Genomic DNA, 20,572 nt, shown 5'->3' on the forward strand with positions numbered 1-20,572 from the left:
GCTGATCAGCCTTGTGAATATCCCACCAACAGTTCGAGTGCATGAAACAGGTGACTTTATATTAACTGATTTTCGCGGTTTGAGGTCCACAGAGGATTTTCTTCGAACAATATAAGTGTATGAACAGAGCTCAAGCTGAAATAAGTGCAATAGATCTATCCACTAACACAAATCAAATTGAAGTCCTGCTCACATGTGAGTGCATGAAAGGTGTAGACTTGTTGTTGATGGGCTCTTAAATTCAAATTTACTGATGAATTCAATAAAATGGAGATGTTCATCTGGTTCTTTATTTTTCTTTTCATTTCCTTTTCATTAAAAGCATTTGCTCGTTTGCTCCGGCTTTTCTCCAAGATCTCTGCTGCAATTTCTTGAACCTTGGACACACGGGGCATTCCTCCAAGAAGGAGCACCTCAACATCTTTGGTGGATTTGCTAACATCCTTCAAATAATTTCTGCATAAATTCCTTGTCTTTCAATTAAGTGATTTACTAAACTTTCCAATTTAAATCCAGTTAAGAGTAATATTTAGATGTTTTGCACCAGAGTTGTGATAAATGGCAAGTTAGATTTCATTCTGGATCGTTGTGGAGAACTCTATTTTGGTTGAAAAAATAATTTAGAAGGTAATGATTAACAAAATTATTAATGGAAAGACTATATAGTAAAATTTACGTATAATTAAAAATATTTATTATAATGATTAATTAATAAAAATTTTAGAAATTTATTAATAGTTTTTTTTTTATTTTTTAATTTAATAATAAATTAGATAAAAAGTCGGGTGCATTAACCTTCCCAGTTTTGGATTTGTCTCAGAGAATTCTTTTACCATACGAAGACCATAAAGCTCCAGCTCATCTAGAAGCTACTTAAGATACGTGTCAGAATTAAACCGAATCTCTCAACGCAAAGTAAAAACAATAGTACCATCGCCGTACACCTCAATGGTCCAGATTTCTCCTCGCCATTCTCCACCTTATTTATTCTCTCTCTCTCTCTCTCTCTCTCTCTCTCTCCAGGCCTCTCCTACAAAACAACAAAAATTAGAGAGTTCCATTTCTGAAAGGAAAAAAAAAAAAAAAAACGAAAATTAGAGAAGCAAAAAGCTCGAGAAATCCCCAATTCCAGGAGTTTGCTCACGCTAGGGTTTTTGTTAATCGAGTTCACTGCTTCTTCTTTGTTTTCGAAAATTTCTATGTGGTTTATTTTTGCGTTTAGATCTGATTTAGAATCGTGTTTGTCCTTTTGATGGTGGGATTTTGGAGCTCGAGTGCTTGATTTTTCTGGAGTTTGGTTTTAGAAGATCAGGATGATTTCGCTGCAGACCGGACCTCGGGCTTCCCTTGGCAGCTCTGCTCGTGATGATGCTGCCTTCCAGGTGAAGCTTGAGCCATCGTCTTCTTCTCTGAGTGTTGTGCCTTTTAAGGGCCGTGATTCTCATCATGAAGGTGAGTTATCAGTGGATCATTTTGTGATTTATTTATGTCTGCTTAGATTTTTTGAAATGATGGATAAATGTTGTGTAATTGGTTATCTTTTGTCATTGTGTTTAAGATTTTAGTTTTTTCTCCCTATTTTTTTGAAATTGAGAAAGTTTAATGGGTTGTATGGGCTTTTTCTTTGTTTCAAAATTTCTATGATTTCAATTTTCCAGTTGGTGATAATTTCTGTTCTCCGGAGGGTTGGTTAGCTTTGAATTAGTGTAAAAGTTGTGATCGACATTCTGTTTTGCCTTGGCTTGACATGGGAATGATAATCATCTACCTCTGTATTCCCTTCCCTTTTCCTCTCGGGCGGAGGCGGGGAACTGATATAAATTCCATTTTGCTGTTGAGATATGAATTTACATTTGTGTATGATGGCTAGTCTGGTAAACTTAATCACATCTAAAGTAGAGAAGAATTCTATTTTGTTGTTTTAGTGTCTGTTCAACTTCTTTCGACTCATACAATGAGTAATGTGTTATGAATTTAGTTTTATAAAGCTCATTCTTCGAATTTTGAATGATACTATTATTGTTTCTATTTCGCATTCAACCATTTTTTTGGCACAATATATTGCTTTTTCTTTTTCTTTTCTTTTTCTTTTTTTTTTTTGTGTGCAAAGAACGTCCATGTGCTTTACTTGATTGTCTCATTTTTGGTGCTGGAAGAATATAAGTCGGTTTCCTGACTGATGTTCGGTGAAAGTTATATAAATTGAAGTGGGCCCAAAGTCTTGTGCTTTTATGAGGAAGTTCTTTCTGGATGAAAAATCGACCAGTTAGTGATGCTATTGGTTTCACAGTTCTAGGATAAGAGAGATTAGGCCACAGGTTGATATGGTTGTCGTATGTGTGTTAATGAATTAATATTATTTTCTTAGATTGGTGTACCCTTTTTTTTCCCCCTTTTTGCAGTTGATGAAGACATGCACTTGTCCCTCGCCCATAAGATGTACAAGGCTGGCAACTATAAACAAGCACTAGAGCATAGCAATGCTGTTTATGAGAGAAGTCCCCTGCGCACTGATAATCTTCTTCTTTTGGGTGCTATATATTATCAGGTTTTCTGTGATTTAAATGTCACTGGTGTTGGTTACTGTTATCGTTCATCAATTTCACTTTAGTTAATTGTCCAATAACTTGGATAATTCACTGATTGTAAGCTTTCATGTTTGCTATAATGTAGTTGCACGATTATGATATGTGCATTGCAAAAAATGAGGAAGCTCTTCGAATCGAGCCACGTTTTGCAGAGTGTTATGGAAACATGGCAAATGCATGGAAGGTATCACCGTCTTTATATGAATAATTTTAAGCCATGATGCTGCAATCAAACCTTTTTGGGTGTTTAAATTGTTGTTGGTTCTCATGGTGCTTTTTCATTTAATGCAGGAAAAGGGTGATATTGATCTTGCAATTCGTTACTATTTGGTCGCCATTGAGGTTTGTATGCACTCAAAGAGTGAACTTTGTGAAATAGTTGGTTCCTAGTTATTGTGGATAAAAGTTTTCTGGTGAATTCTGTTATTGAAGGACTTTGATATGTTTCTTAGTGTTCATAGTTTGATGATACAAATACAATCATCTGAAAACCACTGGTTGTCAGTTATTGTTTAATGCTGGGCTCTCTCTCTATCTTCTTCTGCACCCCCTATCTTTCTAGTGGGCCACAGGGGTTGGGGGGTTTGAATGTCCTGATGCCTGACCTTGGTTGGGTGAAACTTTTTTCTATAATCACTTCACAATGAGCAGGACTATGTGGCTGTATGCCTCCACTTTTGGGCTGATAGTGATGCCTGCCGCCAAATTCATAGGTTTACAGTACAAAGCTTAATAGATCCTCACATGACATATTCAAAGTTCGGGGGTGCAAATTTGGAGTCTCCTTCGATGTAGTCATATGTTGTAAAATTGGTGTGCAAAGCTTTCTGTCTGCTTGATGACTGTTTTAACCCTCATTTACCTCTGCAGTTGCGATTGTCTGTCATATTCTTTATTATAAGTTAATGACACTATTGTGCCTTATTTTGTTGGCAGCTACGACCCAACTTTGTCGATGCTTGGTCAAACTTGGCTAGCGCATACATGCGTAAAGGAAGGCTTAATGAAGCAGCACAGTGCTGTCGTCAAGCACTAGCATTGAATCCTCTATTGGTATATTTTGTCCTATTATGAAAATGATAATCTATACTTTGTCGTATTATTATTACTGTGATCATCTATTCACATGGATGGCTCAAATGAAAAGAAAATTGAAGTATCTGTTTTTCTTTTTAGTTTTAACTTTGAAGGCTTAAATGAATATCCTTTGTGACATCACTGTCAATTTGGCTTGTAGGTTGATGCTCATAGCAACCTTGGGAATCTAATGAAAGCACAAGGATTGGTGCAAGAAGTAAGTATCAAAATGAATGCTGCATGTTGTCTAGTTCCCATTAGCTTGTTCATAACAGTTAGATGACATAAACATTTTGAGCTATGGGATTTTGGTTTCTTCTAGTGTTGGTCTTCAGCTACCATGCTCAATGCTAGGATTAGGATACTGACAGTTTACTTCCCCGTCCAATCATGGTGGAGGAAGTAGCCCATTGGCAACCTGTCATCCCAATTACAACTGGGTTCACCTGGCCCAAATTCTTACCCTTCTTGATCTGATGGAAGAAAGACAACCCTTTCCATATGTAGATTATTGTAGTGTGTATCTCTCCTTTTCCAGTTAAGTTACTGATTGACATGCTTCATGTGTGGAACTGTGTCTTAAATCACAGTTCGATACAGATATCAAGTTGCCAGGGCTCAGATGATGGTTGGTCTTGTTGTAACTTCCATGTGCAAGACTCCAAATTGTCAGAATCTAACGTTTTGTGCAGGCATACAGTTGCTATCTCGAGGCTTTACGCATACAACCAACTTTTGCTATTGCGTGGTCGAATCTTGCTGGTCTCTTTTTGGAGTCTGGTGATCTTAACAGAGCTCTTCAATATTATAAGGTACACTTGATTTTGTTTATGCCACTGCTTTTCAGCTTTTATTTTCCCTGCTAGGCATGATAGTGCATGTTTGAATCATTTTCTGCTTTCTCAATCACTTCTTTTTGGGGTGAGGTACTGTGTGCCTCAAATGCCTGTCTAGCAAACTGTAGCATTGCCGAGTATCATATCAAATTGTTCATATGGTCATTGTAGCAAAACATAGAAACAATTGCCTTTAGATTTTGTTTTCCAAATGGAGAAGTGGTGGGAAAAATGAAATTCTCAATCTTTTTTGGTGTGGGTTCCTTTATGCTGCCTTGAATGCCAACACTAGCATGCTACTCTTGCTCGTCATTGCTAGGATGTTCCCTTGAAGTTCTTGTGTAGTCAACATTTTAAATGTTTACACTTTCCAATTGTTCTGATGTAAATATGCACTGAATTTTGTTTTACAATTTGTACTCCAGGAAGCTGTAAAACTAAAGCCAACATTTCCTGATGCCTACCTAAACCTTGGAAATGTTTATAGGGTAAGTTGTGGCTTCTTGTTCATATGTTGAGGGAGATGCATGTGACTGGATTATTAATTGTTGTATCAGAGGAAAATGAGATATTTCTTTTGCCTTCTCCAGGCCTTGGGAATGCCCCAGGATGCTATTGTGTGCTACCAGCGAGCTGTTCAGACACGGCCAAACTATGCAGTTGCTTATGGTAAGTTATTATTGGAAGTTGACCCTTGAAAGTTGAAATCCATTACAATAGCAGTTTACAGATGTTCATATAGAGTCTGTTTGGCTTTGCTGTTGAATAGAAAACAACTTTTAGAATATGTTAGTTGAAGGGTATGAAAAATTGGCTAAAATTTAATTGCGATAAGTTTGACTTACAAAAACTAAAATAACTTTTTTCAACATCACCTAAAATGATGGTTCTCTATAAAGAACTTTTCTGGCCTCTAAACCACAACCCCAGATGGAGCCACAGTGTGTTCCTAGTTAATATTTGGTGCTGCAATTTTATTTTGTATCCCAATATGGCTTATTGGTTTGAGGTGGCCTATCACTGAGTTCATATGTTGTGCTTGTCACTAAAGCAATTAGTGATATTCATTATCATGAAAAGAATCGGTGATTTCTGTTAAAGGCCTTCTAAGGTTGGTAAATCGGGCTGCAAATCACACATGCATCTATTTTACTGGATCATGTGATCTATTACATGGTGCAGGAAATTTGGCAAGTACATATTATGAACGAGGCCAACTGGATTTGGCAATTCTTCATTACAAGCAAGCCATCTCCTGTGATGGTAGATTCTTGGAGGCTTATAATAATTTGGTTGGTCCTCCCCCCCCTTCTCTCTCTCTCTCTCTCACACACACACACACACACACACTCCCGTGTGGTGTACTTTTGGTTTCTAATTCTTTCAGTTTTGAATTATCTTAGTAACTAACTGGTCATTATGTTCCAACTGAAAGGGTAATGCACTAAAAGATGTTGGCAGAGTGGATGAAGCAATCCAATGCTATACTGTGAGTTCACATTTTTTTTGGTTAACTTCATTCGTTGCTCCTGAATGACTTGCATTTATATAATTGTGGACTTCTCTAATCTCTCTCTGTCTTGGTGTAGCAATGCCTTGCATTACAACCGACCCACCCACAAGCACTTACCAATCTTGGGAACATATATATGGAATGGTATAATGATGTTGAATCTCTCATCTCTGTACGGCTTGTTATTACTCCTTATTATGATTTATATATGATTTTTGACTTAAATTGAAATTTATATTGGTGTTCTGAGCATCCAGGAATATGGTATCGACTGCTGCTTCATATTACAAGGCTACATTGGCAGTCACAACAGGGTTGTCTGCTCCTTTCAACAATCTTGCTGTAATCTATAAACAACAGGTGATGGCATTGGATACTTATTTCAGCTTCCTGCTTTTTATTTATTTATTTATTTTTGTGTATTAAACAAATTGAATGCCAGCATTGTTCCATCTTGATCTTGCTTGAATTCTTGTTATGTTTATTTACTAAAACTTTTATTCATTTCATTCTCATGGCAGGGAAATTATGCAGATGCTATATCTTGCTACAATGAGGTTCTTCGTATTGATCCCTTGGCAGCTGATGGACTTGTAAACAGGGGCAACACTTACAAGGAGATTGGTAGAGTGAGTGAAGCAATTCAGGATTACGTTCGTGCTATTACTATTCGGCCAAATATGGCTGAAGCTCATGCAAATTTGGCTTCAGCTTATAAAGACAGGTATTCTATTAGGATAGTCTATCCAAAATTTTATCATTATCCAATTTTTCACCTGTCTTTTTCTCCCCCCTTTTCTTTGTGGGATAGCTTGAAACTGCCATGTTTAGTTCTATGCTGTGGGGAAAGTATAAGGTTTGGATTGAACCAATAAGTTAAATCCTGTAGCTGTTGCGCTCTATAGGATATTGCTTTTCCAGCTGCGTAAACATTAATTTATATGATATGCAGTGGACATGTGGAGGCTGCTATAAAGAGCTACAGACAGGCTTTGCATCTTCGACCGGACTTCCCTGAAGCTACTTGCAACCTTTTGCACACACTACAGGTATAACCAAAATGAAATATGATGCATATTTAAAATTTTTGTTTCCTTTTCTATTATTGTAGTTTGTTCATAAACTTCAGCATCAGTTTATTGAAGCTGTTCTGATAAAGAATTTTGGAGGAATTTTTATGTTTCTCATGCAGAAGATTATTGTAAACTAATATATTTGAGGATATTTTCTCTAGTGTGTATGCAGTTGGGAGGATAGAGATAAGATGTTTGCTGAAGTTGAAGGGATCATCCGGAGGCAGATTTCTGTAAGAGACGTCACTGATGTCCTTCAATTGTTTCTTTAATTGTTTATTAGTTATTTATGCCTTAAAAATATTTTTCATATGAGGCTAATATGTTCTCTAAAATAATTTATGCTTTCAGATGTCGATTCTTCCTAGTGTGCAGCCTTTTCATGCTATTGCATATCCCATTGATCCAATGCTGGCTCTCGATATCAGGTAGAAGATGGAGTGTTAGTTTTTGCAGTCATTCTGTATGACCTGATGCTTTTCATTCTCATTTTTTCCTTTCATCTTGAAGCCGCAAATATGCAGCTCATTGTTCCATAATTGCTTCACGTTTTGGACTTCCTCCTTTCAATCATCCTCCACCAATTCTTGTAAAGCGTGATCGTAGTGAGAGACTTAGGATTGGCTATGTTAGCAGTGACTTTGGTAATCACCCCTTATCACACCTTATGGGATCTGTATTTGGCATGCACAACAGAGAGAATGTTGAGGTTTGTAAATTTTGAATTTTACTCTCTTTTTCACCTCTAGGGACTCGGAATATTTATTATTCCCTTTCTGCAATCTTCTGTTAAAATTAACAAAATCCATGCAGGTCTTCTGCTATGCATTGAGTCCAAATGATGGTACAGAATGGAGGCAGCGTATCCAATCTGAAGCAGAGCATTTTGTAGATGTTTCTGCCATGTCGTCAGATATGATTGCCAAACTAATTAATGAGGATAAAATACAGATTCTCATTAATCTCAATGGTTATACCAAGGTAAGGTCTGGTTAATTTTTGGGATAAGTGCTGCAGAAATTGGATCTCATGCTTTAAACATTTGCAGCATCAAGTGTTAACATTCAGTTTGGATTACATTACTTACTCTGCCTGAATCGTCTTGAAATTACTTGCAACCTGTTCAATGGCTGATTTTTACATGTAAGGTTGACGTTTAGTCGCTATTTGTATGTTGATTGGTATTGTGAAATTGAACAGAAATCTCCCATGGGTCCCTTATTTTTAATCTCTATATAGAAAAAGCTGAGTAACTTGGAAATAATTTTATTTTGGTTTCCAATTGCGTTTGTTTTGTATATTTTTAAAGCCTGAGATTGATTTGTGAAAATTTCTGTTATGGAAGTTGAACATAACCATGCTATTACATGCTTTCTGCGATAATTTGCATTATTCTGGACTGGGGTTTCAAATGTACTTTATAATGGTTCCTACAGTATAATCGTACTTTTTATACGTGTTTCAGTAAGAGTAATTTTCCATAGTATTTCCGTCGTTCCTTCTAACATATATTCCATCTTTTATCATGCAGGGTGCCAGAAATGAAATATTTGCTATGCAGCCTGCACCCATACAGGTGTCATACATGGGATTTCCTGGGACCACTGGAGCAACATATATTGATTATTTGGTCACTGATGAGGTGGGAGATTGACCTCAATCTAATCTTAAATATGCATTAAGTTTGGTCTCTGTTTTCACCAGTCTGATGATATGTATGCACTTTGCTCTCAGTTTGTTTCACCTATACGTTACTCGCATATTTACTCCGAAAAGCTTGTTCACATGCCTCATTGCTACTTTGTGAATGACTATAAGCAGGTATGTCCCTATGAAAATCCTGAGAGAAGAGAATTGTAGCCTTTTGGTTTAAACCATCTTATGTTGTTTCAATTTTGGAATCTTAGTGTGTACAACTGCTACTATTTTTTTTTCAGAAAAATCTAGATGTTCTGGATCCAACATGCCAGCACAAGCGATCAGATTATGGTCTTCCTGAAGACAAATTTATATTTGCATGCTTCAACCAGTTGTACAAGATGGATCCTGAAATCTTTAATACTTGGTATTGTTATCTGTCTGTTGGCTTATTTTATGCATGCACAATGTAGCACTTTCAGGTATCTTACTGTTTTTTGGTTTTTTTGTTTTGTTTTGTATATTTGATCATTATAGGTGCAACATTCTCAAACGTGTGCCCAACAGTGCCCTTTGGCTCCTTAGGTTCCCGGCTGCAGGCGAAATGAGACTTCGTTCATGTAGGTGAACTTGTTTTATTCATTCTGTAGAATTCACATATTCTTGTTGTGCATTTGTTCAAATTTTTGTGAATGACCACCTTAGATGAATTGTCCAAGTTCCTGTCCTGTGGTTGGGAGAACAATGTGAATAAGTTTGCAGTATAAAGTACCTATTTAGTCTAACTTTGCCATCTGGTGTTTTTCAGATGCTGTTGCACAAGGGGTACATCCAGAGCAAATTATTTTCACTGATGTTGCCATGAAACATGAACATATCAGGCGCAGTGCTTTAGCTGATCTATTTCTGGACTCGTAATCTCTCTCCTCTCTCTGTCTTTGTGTGCGTGTGTGAAGGTAGTCATTTTGGTCCTGGGTCTCTAGGTACTCATAGTTGGATTTTTCTCTTTTAGGCCATTATGTAATGCACATACAACAGGGACGGATATTTTATGGGCAGGTTTACCTATGGTAACACTGCCCCTTGAGAAAATGGCTACAAGAGTTGCTGGATCATTGTGTCTTGCCACTGGACTAGGGGAGGAGATGATTGTTAGCAGGTAGGCATTTTATTTTCTCTGTGCTTGTGAACAATTCTCAGCATGAAGCATAATGGGTTGTATGAATTTTCTTGACTCACTAATTTACCATATGACAGTATGAAGGAATACGAAGAGAGAGCAGTGTCTCTGGCTTTGAATAAGCCAAAATTGCAGGCTCTTACCAATAAACTGAAGGCAGTCCGCATGACTTGCCCGCTCTTTGATACGGCACGCTGGGTAAGCCCTAGTGAAGTATTCCTGATGATTTATTATTATTGTTATTATTATTATTCCTTTTTTGTTTTGTGAAGTTGATTTTTTCTTGAAATAATTATGCAGGTTCGTAATCTGGAGAGGGCATATTTCAAAATGTGGAATATCCATTGCTCAGGACAGCAGCCTCAGCACTTTAAAGTGACAGAAAGGGACTCCGAGTTCCCTTATGATAGATGAGGGGGAGTGAATAGACGGCATTGTAGATAAGAGCAAGAGAAAAAGATCTATAAGTATACTTAGCATGATACATTGATATTGGTTAAGATCATTGAGATGATCATATGGTGATCGAATTTGTAACTGTTCATTTAGCCAAATCTGTCGTGGGAATCGACTAAATTCAATCTATGTATAACATTTCTTTCTGCGGTTGTGATTCAGTTCAAACTTTATGATAAAGAGTTTCTTCAAGAATATATGTGAACAGGTATACGTCCTGTGCCTACTTGTAAGCTCTTCAAAACTTAACTAATAAACTACAGTCTCGTAATAACCCAAGGAAGTTGGTGAGTTGCGTAGTAAAGATAATCCCAATAACGTTGCAACTTTGGGATACAAGAAACTGGTGCATTCGTGGCCTTCCTCTCGGAAGCCTCTTCGCTCAATCGGTGATACGTCGCTTTTCCTTGTAGGCCAACTAAAGTGCAGATCTCCGCCAAACTCACCCGCGCCAGATTCACGGCCGCCATTTTATTTCAAATCCTCTCTAACTTTAATTCCCCGATTCCTTCCGCCGGCAAAGACGCCTACTTTGCCTTGATATCCCACATAACCAATATAATAGGCCGCAATAGCTTAGTTAGATTATTTAATGAGATTAATATGTTATGAGTTAGATTATTTAAAAAAAATTTAAATATAAATAAAATGTAGTATTTATGTAGATAATAGATTAAGTTATTTAAACATTTTAAAAAATTTTTATGTGAACAAACTGATTTAATTCACAATATTTTGTTCATGTGAATTTTTTTTTTTGTTAATTTGACTTTCAATTTCATAATTTTATCTTTAATATACATACGTGTAAAATTTTTTTTGAAATAAATAAAATTAGTTGTTATACTGATAAAACAAAATTGCATCCCTAATTCAAATTTCTCAATACCTTACTGGAGGCATGGTTACATCGATCAGGCAGTGGTAGTTTTTAACAAGTGCACTAGTTTGAATTGTGAACGGTGCTCGATGTTCACAATGCCTTGCTTTTTGCCCTCTGTGAAGTGAATATGTTCCATGGAGCTTATGCGTTGATTAGGAGGATAATTGGGAAGGATTGGTTCCTGATAAGACGACTTATGCGGTTCTTGTTAATGGATGGTGCTCCAGTGGGAAGTTGAGGGAAGCACAGGAGTTCTCGGAGGAAATGAGTAACAAGAGATTTAATTCTCTAGCGAGAATGCGTGATTTGTCAATTGAATGGTTGTTAGGAAATTTGTGCCGGATGTTAATATGTTATTCGTTGATTGAAGCCATTTGTAAAGCAGGACATTGATTTTTGTATTGATACGTATTACAGTGTGTACAAGTTGGGGTTTTGTTCTAATATAAACGCTTACATAAGATTTTAGTTCATTGATGAGTCTTTTCGGCTATTGCGCAGTTCGACTGAGGACATTTCCGAGTTCATATGCTTGTACGAGAGGGCAATTTGATGATGCCTTCTGTTTCTTTGGTAAAATGAAAGTTATAAGACATGCTCCAAATAGGCCGGTGTAACGATGTTGATTAACTATGCGCGGACTTGGAAGAAGATACGTGGAATGGAAGCAGCTAATTATTTGGTTGAGATGACTGCGATATGTGCACTACAGCTGCTGCTTCTTTCCTCTGCCCTTTTGCCCTCACAAATGCTTGAAGTGGCTTTGTTAAGTTTTCGAAAATACCGTGTCTTTTGCAGGTAAAGAAACGGATGATGGGTCAATTTCAAGAAAGTGAAGTGAGCTTTTTTTCTGTTTTTCCTCTCAAAACTTAGATTATTTGTTACATATTTTGTCATATTTCTCACCTTGATACATCACTTTGATCTTTTATCTCTTTATCAAATTTGGTTCAAGAGTTAAATAGAGGCGTCTTTATGTTTTATTTTTGTAAATTTCTGGTTGAGTCCCAGAACTGTGAGGATAATTAGTATTCACTTTGATGGTCCTTTAGCACTACAGTGAAATGAGTTTAGATAGACATTGAAATTTTGGCTACAAACTGAGCTGCTGGAATAGCAGGAAAGCTTATTTGACAGGAATTCTAGTGTTTCATACTGCACCCAAAATGAACATAATAGACATTAGCACATAATAGGAAATCACCCTTTGTTTTATTCTTCTCACGCCATTACAGAGAATATTGCACTATCTTATCAAAGAAGGTTACTGGTTCCACCAAACTTATTTGTGCGTCTCTCTAGTTGTTGCTTCCACCAAACTTGGCCTGAAGATTTTTGACAACTTGCTTGTCCAGCTGGAAGGCCTTAGCCAGAACATCAGGATTAATCGGTGGATTAGTTCCAAAGGTTGCATTTGCTATAGTGACAACTCCAGGATTTTGGCTGTTTAAACTAGCAATGGCAACTCCATTCGTCTTTGCAATATTAAACTGAAAGTGAATCAGGCCAATTGGAAACACAAAAACATCTCCTGGGTTTAAGACTTTACTGATAAGGCGATTGGGGTTGGATGTGATGAAACCAACGTAAAGAGTGCCCTCGAGGACTAAAAGGATTTCTGTGGCACGAGGATGAAAATGGGGAGGGTTTAAACCACCGTTCGGTGCATAGTCTATACGAGCAAGGGAGATACCAAGAGTGTTAACTCCTGGTATTTGTTCCACATTTAAGAGGGTTACAGTTGATCCTACTTGATTCCCTGTATTTCTAGGAACATTCAGTCCCGAAAAAGAGAAGTCATTGGCTATAGTAAGGTTGGGATTCTTGCAAAATTTTCCATTCACGAACACTGCACAACATAAAATTTTTGTTAACTGTCATCATTCCATATTGTAAACCAAAACAGAGACTGCCAAAAAAACGTGTATATATATATTTTTATATAGGATAAAGTTATGATAGAAACTTGAAAGAAAGCAAGAAAACTTCACAAGACTATACCAGCATTGAAGGGGTTATTGATTGCAACACAGAAGTCCTGGAGAGGGCTAGGGTCATAGGCGGAGGCATATGACAAAGCCAAAGCCAAGAGTGCAAAGGCTAGAAAGAAATGAGAACTCTTCATTTGATCAAACTGTCTCTAGCTTCCTATATCTTTAATTTTGGGTGAGGAATCTTGCATGATTTCATTTCTATTTATAGATGAAGCTCATTTGCAAAGTTCTACGCTTACATCACCATATCACATGGTCTGGGTGAACCACGTCTAGATTTTGAATTTTATTTGTTATACTTGAAATAGATAGCTTGAAAATTTTATGTCTGTATTAACAACTCATCAATTAATTTATAGTCTTGCAACTGAACTCGAGGAAAATTCAGTATTTTGGTGGCACAGTAACAAGCTTGATGGCTGCTAAAACATTTTTAAATTTCTAAAAATGATATGGTGTTAATGTTAGGAAGAGAGCAAAGGTTTTTGAAGGAGTGGTTTTGGTTGACTTCTTCATGCTCCAATCCCAAACTAGTTCAGTAGTTCTGAATCAGTAGGTCCATGGAGAATAAACACTAGCGGCACAGTGAATACGTTTCCAGAAACTTTGTTGCCATTTCTTCTCTCTAACAAATTTGCAATTTCATTTTGGATGGATACATTAGTGTAGTATTTGTCATGCATGGTTGCTTCCAAGCTTTGTGCCAGCGTCTAATTCTTATTGCATTGATGATGTATATTTTCTTAATATATAGTAGGTGTATAACGGAAAAAGAAAATCTTATTTAATAATGCAACTTTTCATATATTTCAAAAAAAAGTAGTTTTGGTTGGTTACCTGCTTCAATCTATGGCCCTTTTACTCTCAGACGAGTTGGTGATTTATACTATTCAACCCTCAATGAGTGTGATCATGGAGATGCAGCAGATGACTTCCTGTGCTCATATCTAATCAAATTTCCCAAGTAGTAAGCACTTTTGCAATCATATACATCTGTGGCCCTTTGAATCTTAATTAAAATCTAATTTGTTTTCCAAGTGTTCCGGTGACATTTTCTCAAAGATTAATTTAATTATATAATACTAATTAAGTTTATAGTGATATTTCAAGTAAAGTGCAATACTGTATCTAAAATGAATAGAATCAACGTAAATAGAAAAGACACATAGAGAAATCTCTTTATTTAATTAGTGATATTTCAAGTAAACCAACAAAGCATCTTTTTAGTTAATAAGGATATGCTTTGCTCATTTATTGGAGACACTGAGCAGCTTTGACTTTTCCTGATTATTTTATGCGCTCTCAAATAGTTTCTGAAGTTTTTCAACCATAGCATTCTCCAATTGGAAGGCCTTAGCAAGAACATCAGGATTAATGGGTGGATTAGGCCCAAAGATTGCATTTGCTATAGTGATGACGCCTGGGTTTTGGCTGCTTAGACCTGCAAACGCAACTGCATTCGTCTTTGCAATATTGAACTGAAAGTGAATGAGACCAATTGGGAATACAAACACATCTCCTGGGTATAAGACTTTGGTGAATAAACGATTGGGGTTGGATGTGACAAAGCCAACATAAAGGGTTCCTTCCACAACTACAAGGATCTCTGTGGCACGAGGGTGAGTGTGGGGAGGATTTAAGCCACCATAGGGAGCAAAGTCTAAGCGAGCGAGAGAAATACCAAGAGTATTAAGTCCAGGTATTTTATCAACATTTACGAGGGTGACATTTGATCCAACTCGATTTCCTGTAAATGCTGGAATATTGAGTCCCGAAAAAGAGAAATCGCCAGCTACAGTAAGGTTTGGGTTCTTGCAGAACTTTCCATTGACAAACACTGCATTAACACATTAGTTACTATTAGAATCCATTCACCATATATGCATTTAAACAAGAAAAAAGGATTCTTTGAAGGATATACTATGACAGAACGTGAAAGAAAAAACTGAAAGCAAGCTTATAGATATACCAGCATTCTCAGGTTCAGGAATTGCAACACAGAAGTCCTGGAGAGGGCTAGGGTCATCGGCAGAGGCAAAAGAGGAAGCCAAAGCCAAAGCCAAAGCCAACAAGACAAGGAAATCAAAGGCCTTCATTTTATGACTTGTTTTGCTAGCCTTTAATTGTTGAGTTGGAGGTGTGAATAATCTTGCATGAATAAATGAGTATTTATAGGTTAAATTAGTCTCTCATCTCTGCTTTGATCTCTAGATGCTGATGCAAGGTTGCTAGGTAGTGGTTAATGATTTCCATTTTTTTTTTTAAAAAAAATTTAAGCAACCCAGGAACTTTTCTACAAGTATGTGCATATGCATTTAATAATCCCTTCTTTTGAATTAAATTTCAATATCAAGTTGGAATGATTCAACTCTTTCAAGCTTCTGCAACCTGTGATGAAAATTTGCATTTTGACCTCCCTAGAGTTCTAATTTTCTTTTCTCACCACCTTTTTTGGTTTAAGGGAGAGAGGATACTATGTTTATGGGTTGGATTTTTGCATGTACTCAGCTCGAGTAAATCATATTAGAACAGATTGTTTCTTAGTGTAGATATCTGTTTTGATATATGGTAAAAGATCGTATAAGTTCCTACAATATAAATTATGGTTACATTCATGAATTTATTAGCTATTTTCATGTTTGTCATATTTTGATTGATCAATTACATACAAATGGGTGAGGGGTAGAAATAAAAAATCAAAATTTATCTTTTACTGGGTTGATTTTGCTAGAATATATTGAGAAAAAATAAATAAATGGAGGGACTATCTAATTGAATAAAAAAATTAGGAAAATATTAAGAGATAAAAATGCAAAAGAATATGGCATTACTTAAAGACCAAGTATCAATTCATCAAATTAATTTAATAAAATCAGTAGTTAAAATTCAAACTTTGTAAATAATAAAAAAGGGTGGCTGGATTTGAAGAGAAAAGTTGAAATGCCAAAGTGAAAACATCATCAGAAACCTTGTGGTGGCGGTTGAAGTTTCCTTTCGTTTGTCTCAAAGACCACGTCAATGAAGTAATTGTCACCCCATGCATATGCATGAAACTTACGAATCTTGAATTCAAGCAAGGCCTCTAGCAGTTAGCATACAATAGACCAATTTTTTTTTAGCACTAGTTCATTATTTAATTATATACTCTTCAATTTTTAACATGCTATATTATAAAATTTAATATTTTAATTCAACTATTCAACTATTATAGGGAAGATGGTCACCACTTTATATGACTATAAATTACTGTAATATATATTTAAAGTGCAGTTATAAATTCAATACAACTGTTTAAATTTTATCCAAAAAAAAAGTTACTTTTTTCTTTTATTTATTGAAATAAAGAGGTAATTTTGCTTTGTTTTTTAAGAGGGAAATTATTCAAAACACTAGGGTGTGTATGCTTACTTATTTAGAAAGTATGAATTACATCCTCCAAAATTTAAGAAAAAAATTTTCTTTTTATTAGTGAAGAGTGTAAATACATACAGTAAACTGAATATGTTGCAGAATTTGCTAACATTAATAGTATATTTTTGCAGAATGAAGTTATCAAATGGTCTATGTTTATAAAGCAATTTGCAAATCAGTCTCCTCATACTTTAGCTTGAGTTAGTGTTTATCTTACATTATAATGAATGAGTATGGTACCTTTCTCCATTTAAAAACAAGATACTTTCCCGTTTATGGTTGATACACTTGCTCATGACATTTCTAATATTTAAAATTAATATGTTTCTTACAAAAAAAAATACGGTGCGATGAACACTGAGATTCAGAAGGTATATCAGTAATACTTGAATAAGGATCCAATAAAGCAATCTAAGAAAAATAGAGAAAATATAAATTAGATTATCAGATCATACAGAAGTATCTTTTAACCGGTGTATCAAGTGATTTATTAATAGTAGATAGTTGGCTAAAAAATATGGAATCAGTTAATCCATTCTCTATTTATTTATCCGTGTTATATCGACTTGATATTTACTACATGCATTTATGATTTATGTATGAACTAGTGGAGCCGAACATTGTGACGAAAGTCTGTGTTTATTTCTTAATCGAATTAAGTTATACTCAGCCAACCTAATTTTTATTAAGATCGATTCTTTCTAATTGTCTAGATTTAATCGGATCACCTACATATACTAATTGTCCAAATTTAATCGGATCACCTACACATATTTTAAAAATAAGAAACTTTATTTCTCGGGTTTTGAATACACATTAAATTTTAAATTTTTCTTAATTTTTATTATTTTTATTATTTTTTATAATTTGAGTGATAAAATAAAGTAATTAAATAATTTTTTTTAACTTTAGTTATATTTCAAATAAACAAATGAAAAAAGCAAAAGTCATCGAATGAAAGTGAAACAACTAAATTTAAGACTTTTTTTTTTATTCAATTTATATTACACTGTTATTTTTTTCTCTGTAAATGTTTGAGGGACATGATATATATCAAGGATTAAAATATATACACAATACTAATTAAATCTATGGTAGTATTTTGAAGTAAACTGCAATATTAAATTCGAAATGAATTCGATATATAGAGGAAAGGCAACAAAGAAAATAATAAAAATATATCTTTATTTAATTAATATATATAAACGCCACAAAAAACATCTTTATTGAATTAGGATATGCAAGCTCAATTATTGGCCACACTGAAGGAAACATAATTAAAAGCCATTATTAAACAGTAGGCAAACATTGACTAATCCTGATAGACCTTTCATGCATTATTCTTAAACAGTTTCTGAAGATTTTCCACGACATTCTTATCCAGCTGGAAAGCTTTAGCGAGAACATCAGGATTAATAGGTGGATTAGGTCCGAAGATTGCATTTGCTATGGTAATGACACCTGGGTTTTGGCTGCTTAGACCTGCAAACGCAACTGCATGCGTTTTTGCAATATTAAACTGGAAATGAATGAGACCAATTGGAAATACAAACACATCTCCTGGGTATAAGACTTTGGAGATAAAACGATTAGGGTTGGATGTGACAAAGCCAACATAAAGGGTGCCTTCCACAACTACGAGGATCTCCGTAGCACGAGGGTGAGTGTGAGGAGGGTTCAAGCCACCATTGGGTGCATAGTCTATCCGAGCAAGTGAAATACCAAGAGTATTAAGTCCTGGTATTCTATCAACATTCAAGAGGGTAACATTTGATCCAACTCGATTTTCTGTATTTGCTGGAATATTGAGTCCCGAGAATGAGAAATCATTAGCTACAGTAAGGTTTGGGTTCTTGCAGAACTTTCCATTGACGAACACTGCATTAATTCATAAAAGTTATTGTCAGTATCACCATTGATGACCATGCATTCAACAAAATAAGAAAAAAGATGTCAAGGAAAGAAAGCAGAAAGAAAAAACTGAAAGCTAAGCTTATAGAGATACCAGCATTCTTAGGTTCAGGAATTGCAACGCAGAAGTCCTGGAGAGGGCTAGGGTCATAAGCAGAGGCTAAAGAGAAAGCCAAAGCCAATAAGGCAAGGAAATGAAAGGCCTTCATTTTATGACTACTTCAATTTCTCTAGGCTTTAGTTGTGGGAGCTGATGGTGTGAAAAATCTTGCATGAATGTATGAGTATTTATAGGTGAAACTCTCTTTTAAGTATTTTCATGATCTCTGCAGGCTGATGAAAGATTTTCCAAGTAGTAGGTAATGTTATTTTCTTTTTTAAATTTCATCAATCAAGGAATTCTTCTTCAAGGATATGCATATATTCCCAAGTGCTCCAAATCTTTTTATCAAAAAAATATTTTAGTATTGACTAAAATTTTTGAGTATTTTAAATATCAAAAAATATTTAAAAAAAATTAATAATATTAATCTAAATATTGTCATGTCCTATGTCCCTCCTCTCTTTTCCCCCACCTTTTTGTTATCAATTTTCCATTGGTGAACAATCACACGAAAATTATTTGAATTCGTTTTAAAATAAATTATTATCACCCGGAAATACTTTTGTTTATTTGATTTTATAGATCTTAGTTTAATAATTTTTAAAAGATGTATTTAAAATTAATTTATATTTAAAAATTTTAATAATTATATAAAATATTCAAAAATTTTATTATTATATAATATATATGTGTAAAAGATTATTAATATTTAAATAAAAATATTTAAAACTTTAACTTAATTAATCATACACTCTCCATTTCCGCTTTCACCGCCAAATTTTGCAATATGATGAGAAATTATAAATAATAGAAATATCTAATTTATGAATTATTTGTTTGAACGGTGTAATTAGAGCGATCCAAAGCTCATGAATCAATGTAAAATCAGAACATAAAAGCTGATTTGGTCTCTTCTTTCTGGAAAATGAATGAAATTCACGCAGAATCATTAGTTTGAATCAATGATTTTAACTAAAATCAACCTTATTAAAAAATATAATTTTCTTTTTTCGAAAAATTCATATTCTTTTCAATTTTCTTTACACTAAAAATTAAATAAATAATACACGTTATAAACTTATTAAATTACATATAAAATATCAATCTCGATCAAAATCACTTTGATTTGAAATTTATTTCGAAAAAGTGATCCTTACCATGAAAATAAGCGAAATCAAAACATTGATTTCCTTCTCTTTCTATCTAGCAAGCAAAGTCACAAATTCTAGCCCCAGTAGTTTTGGTAAAAAATATATATATATATATATTAATAGTTGTTAGCTTATTATGATAATAAAATTGTATTAGGATAAAGGATCGTTGGATTGAGAAGAAAAGTTGAAAGATTTGATGAGTTAGACTAATTAACTACTAATTAGTTACACCTAAAATGTAATGTGGTTGGATTCAGAGATCCTTAGATTATAATCAGAACATTAATTTAATCTTCCGCAGACTCTAACATGGCAAGGACTTTGAAACTTGATGGAAATTGAGTACTGGATGGGACGTTCCTCCAATTATCAAACCCAAATTTGCAGGATTTGTTGGTTGTTCTTGCCTTTCTATAAAGATTTTTCCATTTTCATATGCCCTCCAACCTGTTCTTTCTAGAACACACAGACATTATACATATATATATATAGTTGCGAAATTAATGAATCAATTAATCTCGTATTTGAAAAATCACATTAATAAATTTTGAATAGTAATTATTATAAAAATATATTTAAAATAATAATTAAATTGATAATATATATATAAATAGAAAAATAATTTATTAATAACAGATAGAGGAATGGGAGGAGATGGATGGCCATCAATCCCACTACATCCTACCGAAAGAGCCTCCAAAAATAGAGATGAACACAACCAGATTGAAATGTAAGTAAATTACAAATATAAAAAC

The 20,572-nt window shown here is 34.7% G+C and overlaps 4 protein-coding genes across 4 annotated transcripts; 1 reads left to right on the forward strand and 3 right to left on the reverse strand.

Moving 5' to 3' along the window:
* The first annotated feature begins 1,011 nt into the window (after positions 1-1,011).
* On the forward strand, positions 1,012-10,507 carry LOC110620619 (probable UDP-N-acetylglucosamine--peptide N-acetylglucosaminyltransferase SEC). The gene is made up of 27 exons (XM_021764421.2): positions 1,012-1,452; positions 2,403-2,548; positions 2,674-2,772; positions 2,880-2,930; positions 3,525-3,641; positions 3,826-3,882; positions 4,358-4,477; positions 4,927-4,989; positions 5,092-5,170; positions 5,684-5,793; positions 5,937-5,990; positions 6,091-6,158; positions 6,272-6,374; positions 6,536-6,738; positions 6,967-7,063; positions 7,249-7,320; positions 7,439-7,515; positions 7,598-7,796; positions 7,901-8,068; positions 8,619-8,729; positions 8,822-8,908; positions 9,025-9,152; positions 9,263-9,345; positions 9,534-9,639; positions 9,738-9,884; positions 9,983-10,103; positions 10,206-10,507. The coding sequence occupies exons 1-27, from the start codon at positions 1,314-1,316 to the stop codon at positions 10,317-10,319; spliced, it is 2,919 nt and encodes a 972-aa protein (XP_021620113.1). The 5' UTR covers positions 1,012-1,313; the 3' UTR covers positions 10,320-10,507.
* A 1,792-nt stretch (positions 10,508-12,299) lies between these two features.
* On the reverse strand, positions 12,300-13,426 carry LOC110620621 (germin-like protein subfamily 1 member 16). Its single transcript, XM_021764422.2, has 2 exons — positions 13,246-13,426; positions 12,300-13,093 (listed from the first exon to the last, which is right to left on the reverse strand). Exons 1-2 carry the CDS (start codon positions 13,367-13,369, stop codon positions 12,543-12,545), a joined length of 675 nt encoding a protein of 224 aa, XP_021620114.1. The 5' UTR covers positions 13,370-13,426; the 3' UTR covers positions 12,300-12,542.
* A 978-nt stretch (positions 13,427-14,404) lies between these two features.
* LOC122724393 (germin-like protein subfamily 1 member 13) lies at positions 14,405-15,374 on the reverse strand. The gene is made up of 2 exons (XM_043959201.1): positions 15,208-15,374; positions 14,405-15,075 (listed from the first exon to the last, which is right to left on the reverse strand). The coding sequence occupies exons 1-2, from the start codon at positions 15,332-15,334 to the stop codon at positions 14,531-14,533; spliced, it is 672 nt and encodes a 223-aa protein (XP_043815136.1). The 5' UTR covers positions 15,335-15,374; the 3' UTR covers positions 14,405-14,530.
* A 2,477-nt stretch (positions 15,375-17,851) lies between these two features.
* On the reverse strand, positions 17,852-18,822 carry LOC110621588 (germin-like protein subfamily 1 member 13). Its single transcript, XM_021765858.2, has 2 exons — positions 18,655-18,822; positions 17,852-18,527 (listed from the first exon to the last, which is right to left on the reverse strand). Exons 1-2 carry the CDS (start codon positions 18,767-18,769, stop codon positions 17,980-17,982), a joined length of 663 nt encoding a protein of 220 aa, XP_021621550.2. The 5' UTR covers positions 18,770-18,822; the 3' UTR covers positions 17,852-17,979.
* Positions 18,823-20,572: the final 1,750 nt, after the last annotated feature.

This window comes from Manihot esculenta, chromosome 8 (genome assembly GCF_001659605.2).
Source record: "Manihot esculenta cultivar AM560-2 chromosome 8, M.esculenta_v8, whole genome shotgun sequence".
NCBI classification, from domain to species: Eukaryota; Viridiplantae; Streptophyta; class Magnoliopsida; order Malpighiales; family Euphorbiaceae; genus Manihot; species Manihot esculenta.

What these genes read in the sequence shown, in the direction of transcription:
- LOC110620621 (XM_021764422.2), bottom strand. Translation starts at nt 13,369, where the DNA reads ATGAAGAGTTCTCATTTCTTTCTAGCCTTTGCACTCTTGGCTTTGGCT. An exon ending in CAATAACCCCTTCAATGCTG is followed by an intron (nt 13,094 to 13,245) that starts GTATAGTCTTGT and finishes TATGTTGTGCAG; the next exon opens with TGTTCGTGAATGGAAAATTT.
- LOC122724393 (XM_043959201.1), bottom strand. Translation starts at nt 15,334, where the DNA reads ATGAAGGCCTTTGATTTCCTTGTCTTGTTGGCTTTGGCTTTGGCTTTG. An exon ending in TCCTGAACCTGAGAATGCTG is followed by an intron (nt 15,076 to 15,207) that starts GTATATCTATAA and finishes GTGTTAATGCAG; the next exon opens with TGTTTGTCAATGGAAAGTTC.
- LOC110620619 (XM_021764421.2), top strand. Translation starts at nt 1,314, where the DNA reads ATGATTTCGCTGCAGACCGGACCTCGGGCTTCCCTTGGCAGCTCTGCT. An exon ending in GAGCTCTTCAATATTATAAG is followed by an intron (nt 4,478 to 4,926) that starts GTACACTTGATT and finishes TTTGTACTCCAG; the next exon opens with GAAGCTGTAAAACTAAAGCC. An exon ending in CGAAATGAGACTTCGTTCAT is followed by an intron (nt 9,346 to 9,533) that starts GTAGGTGAACTT and finishes GGTGTTTTTCAG; the next exon opens with ATGCTGTTGCACAAGGGGTA.
- LOC110621588 (XM_021765858.2), bottom strand. Translation starts at nt 18,769, where the DNA reads ATGAAGGCCTTTCATTTCCTTGCCTTATTGGCTTTGGCTTTCTCTTTA. An exon ending in TCCTGAACCTAAGAATGCTG is followed by an intron (nt 18,528 to 18,654) that starts GTATCTCTATAA and finishes GAATTAATGCAG; the next exon opens with TGTTCGTCAATGGAAAGTTC.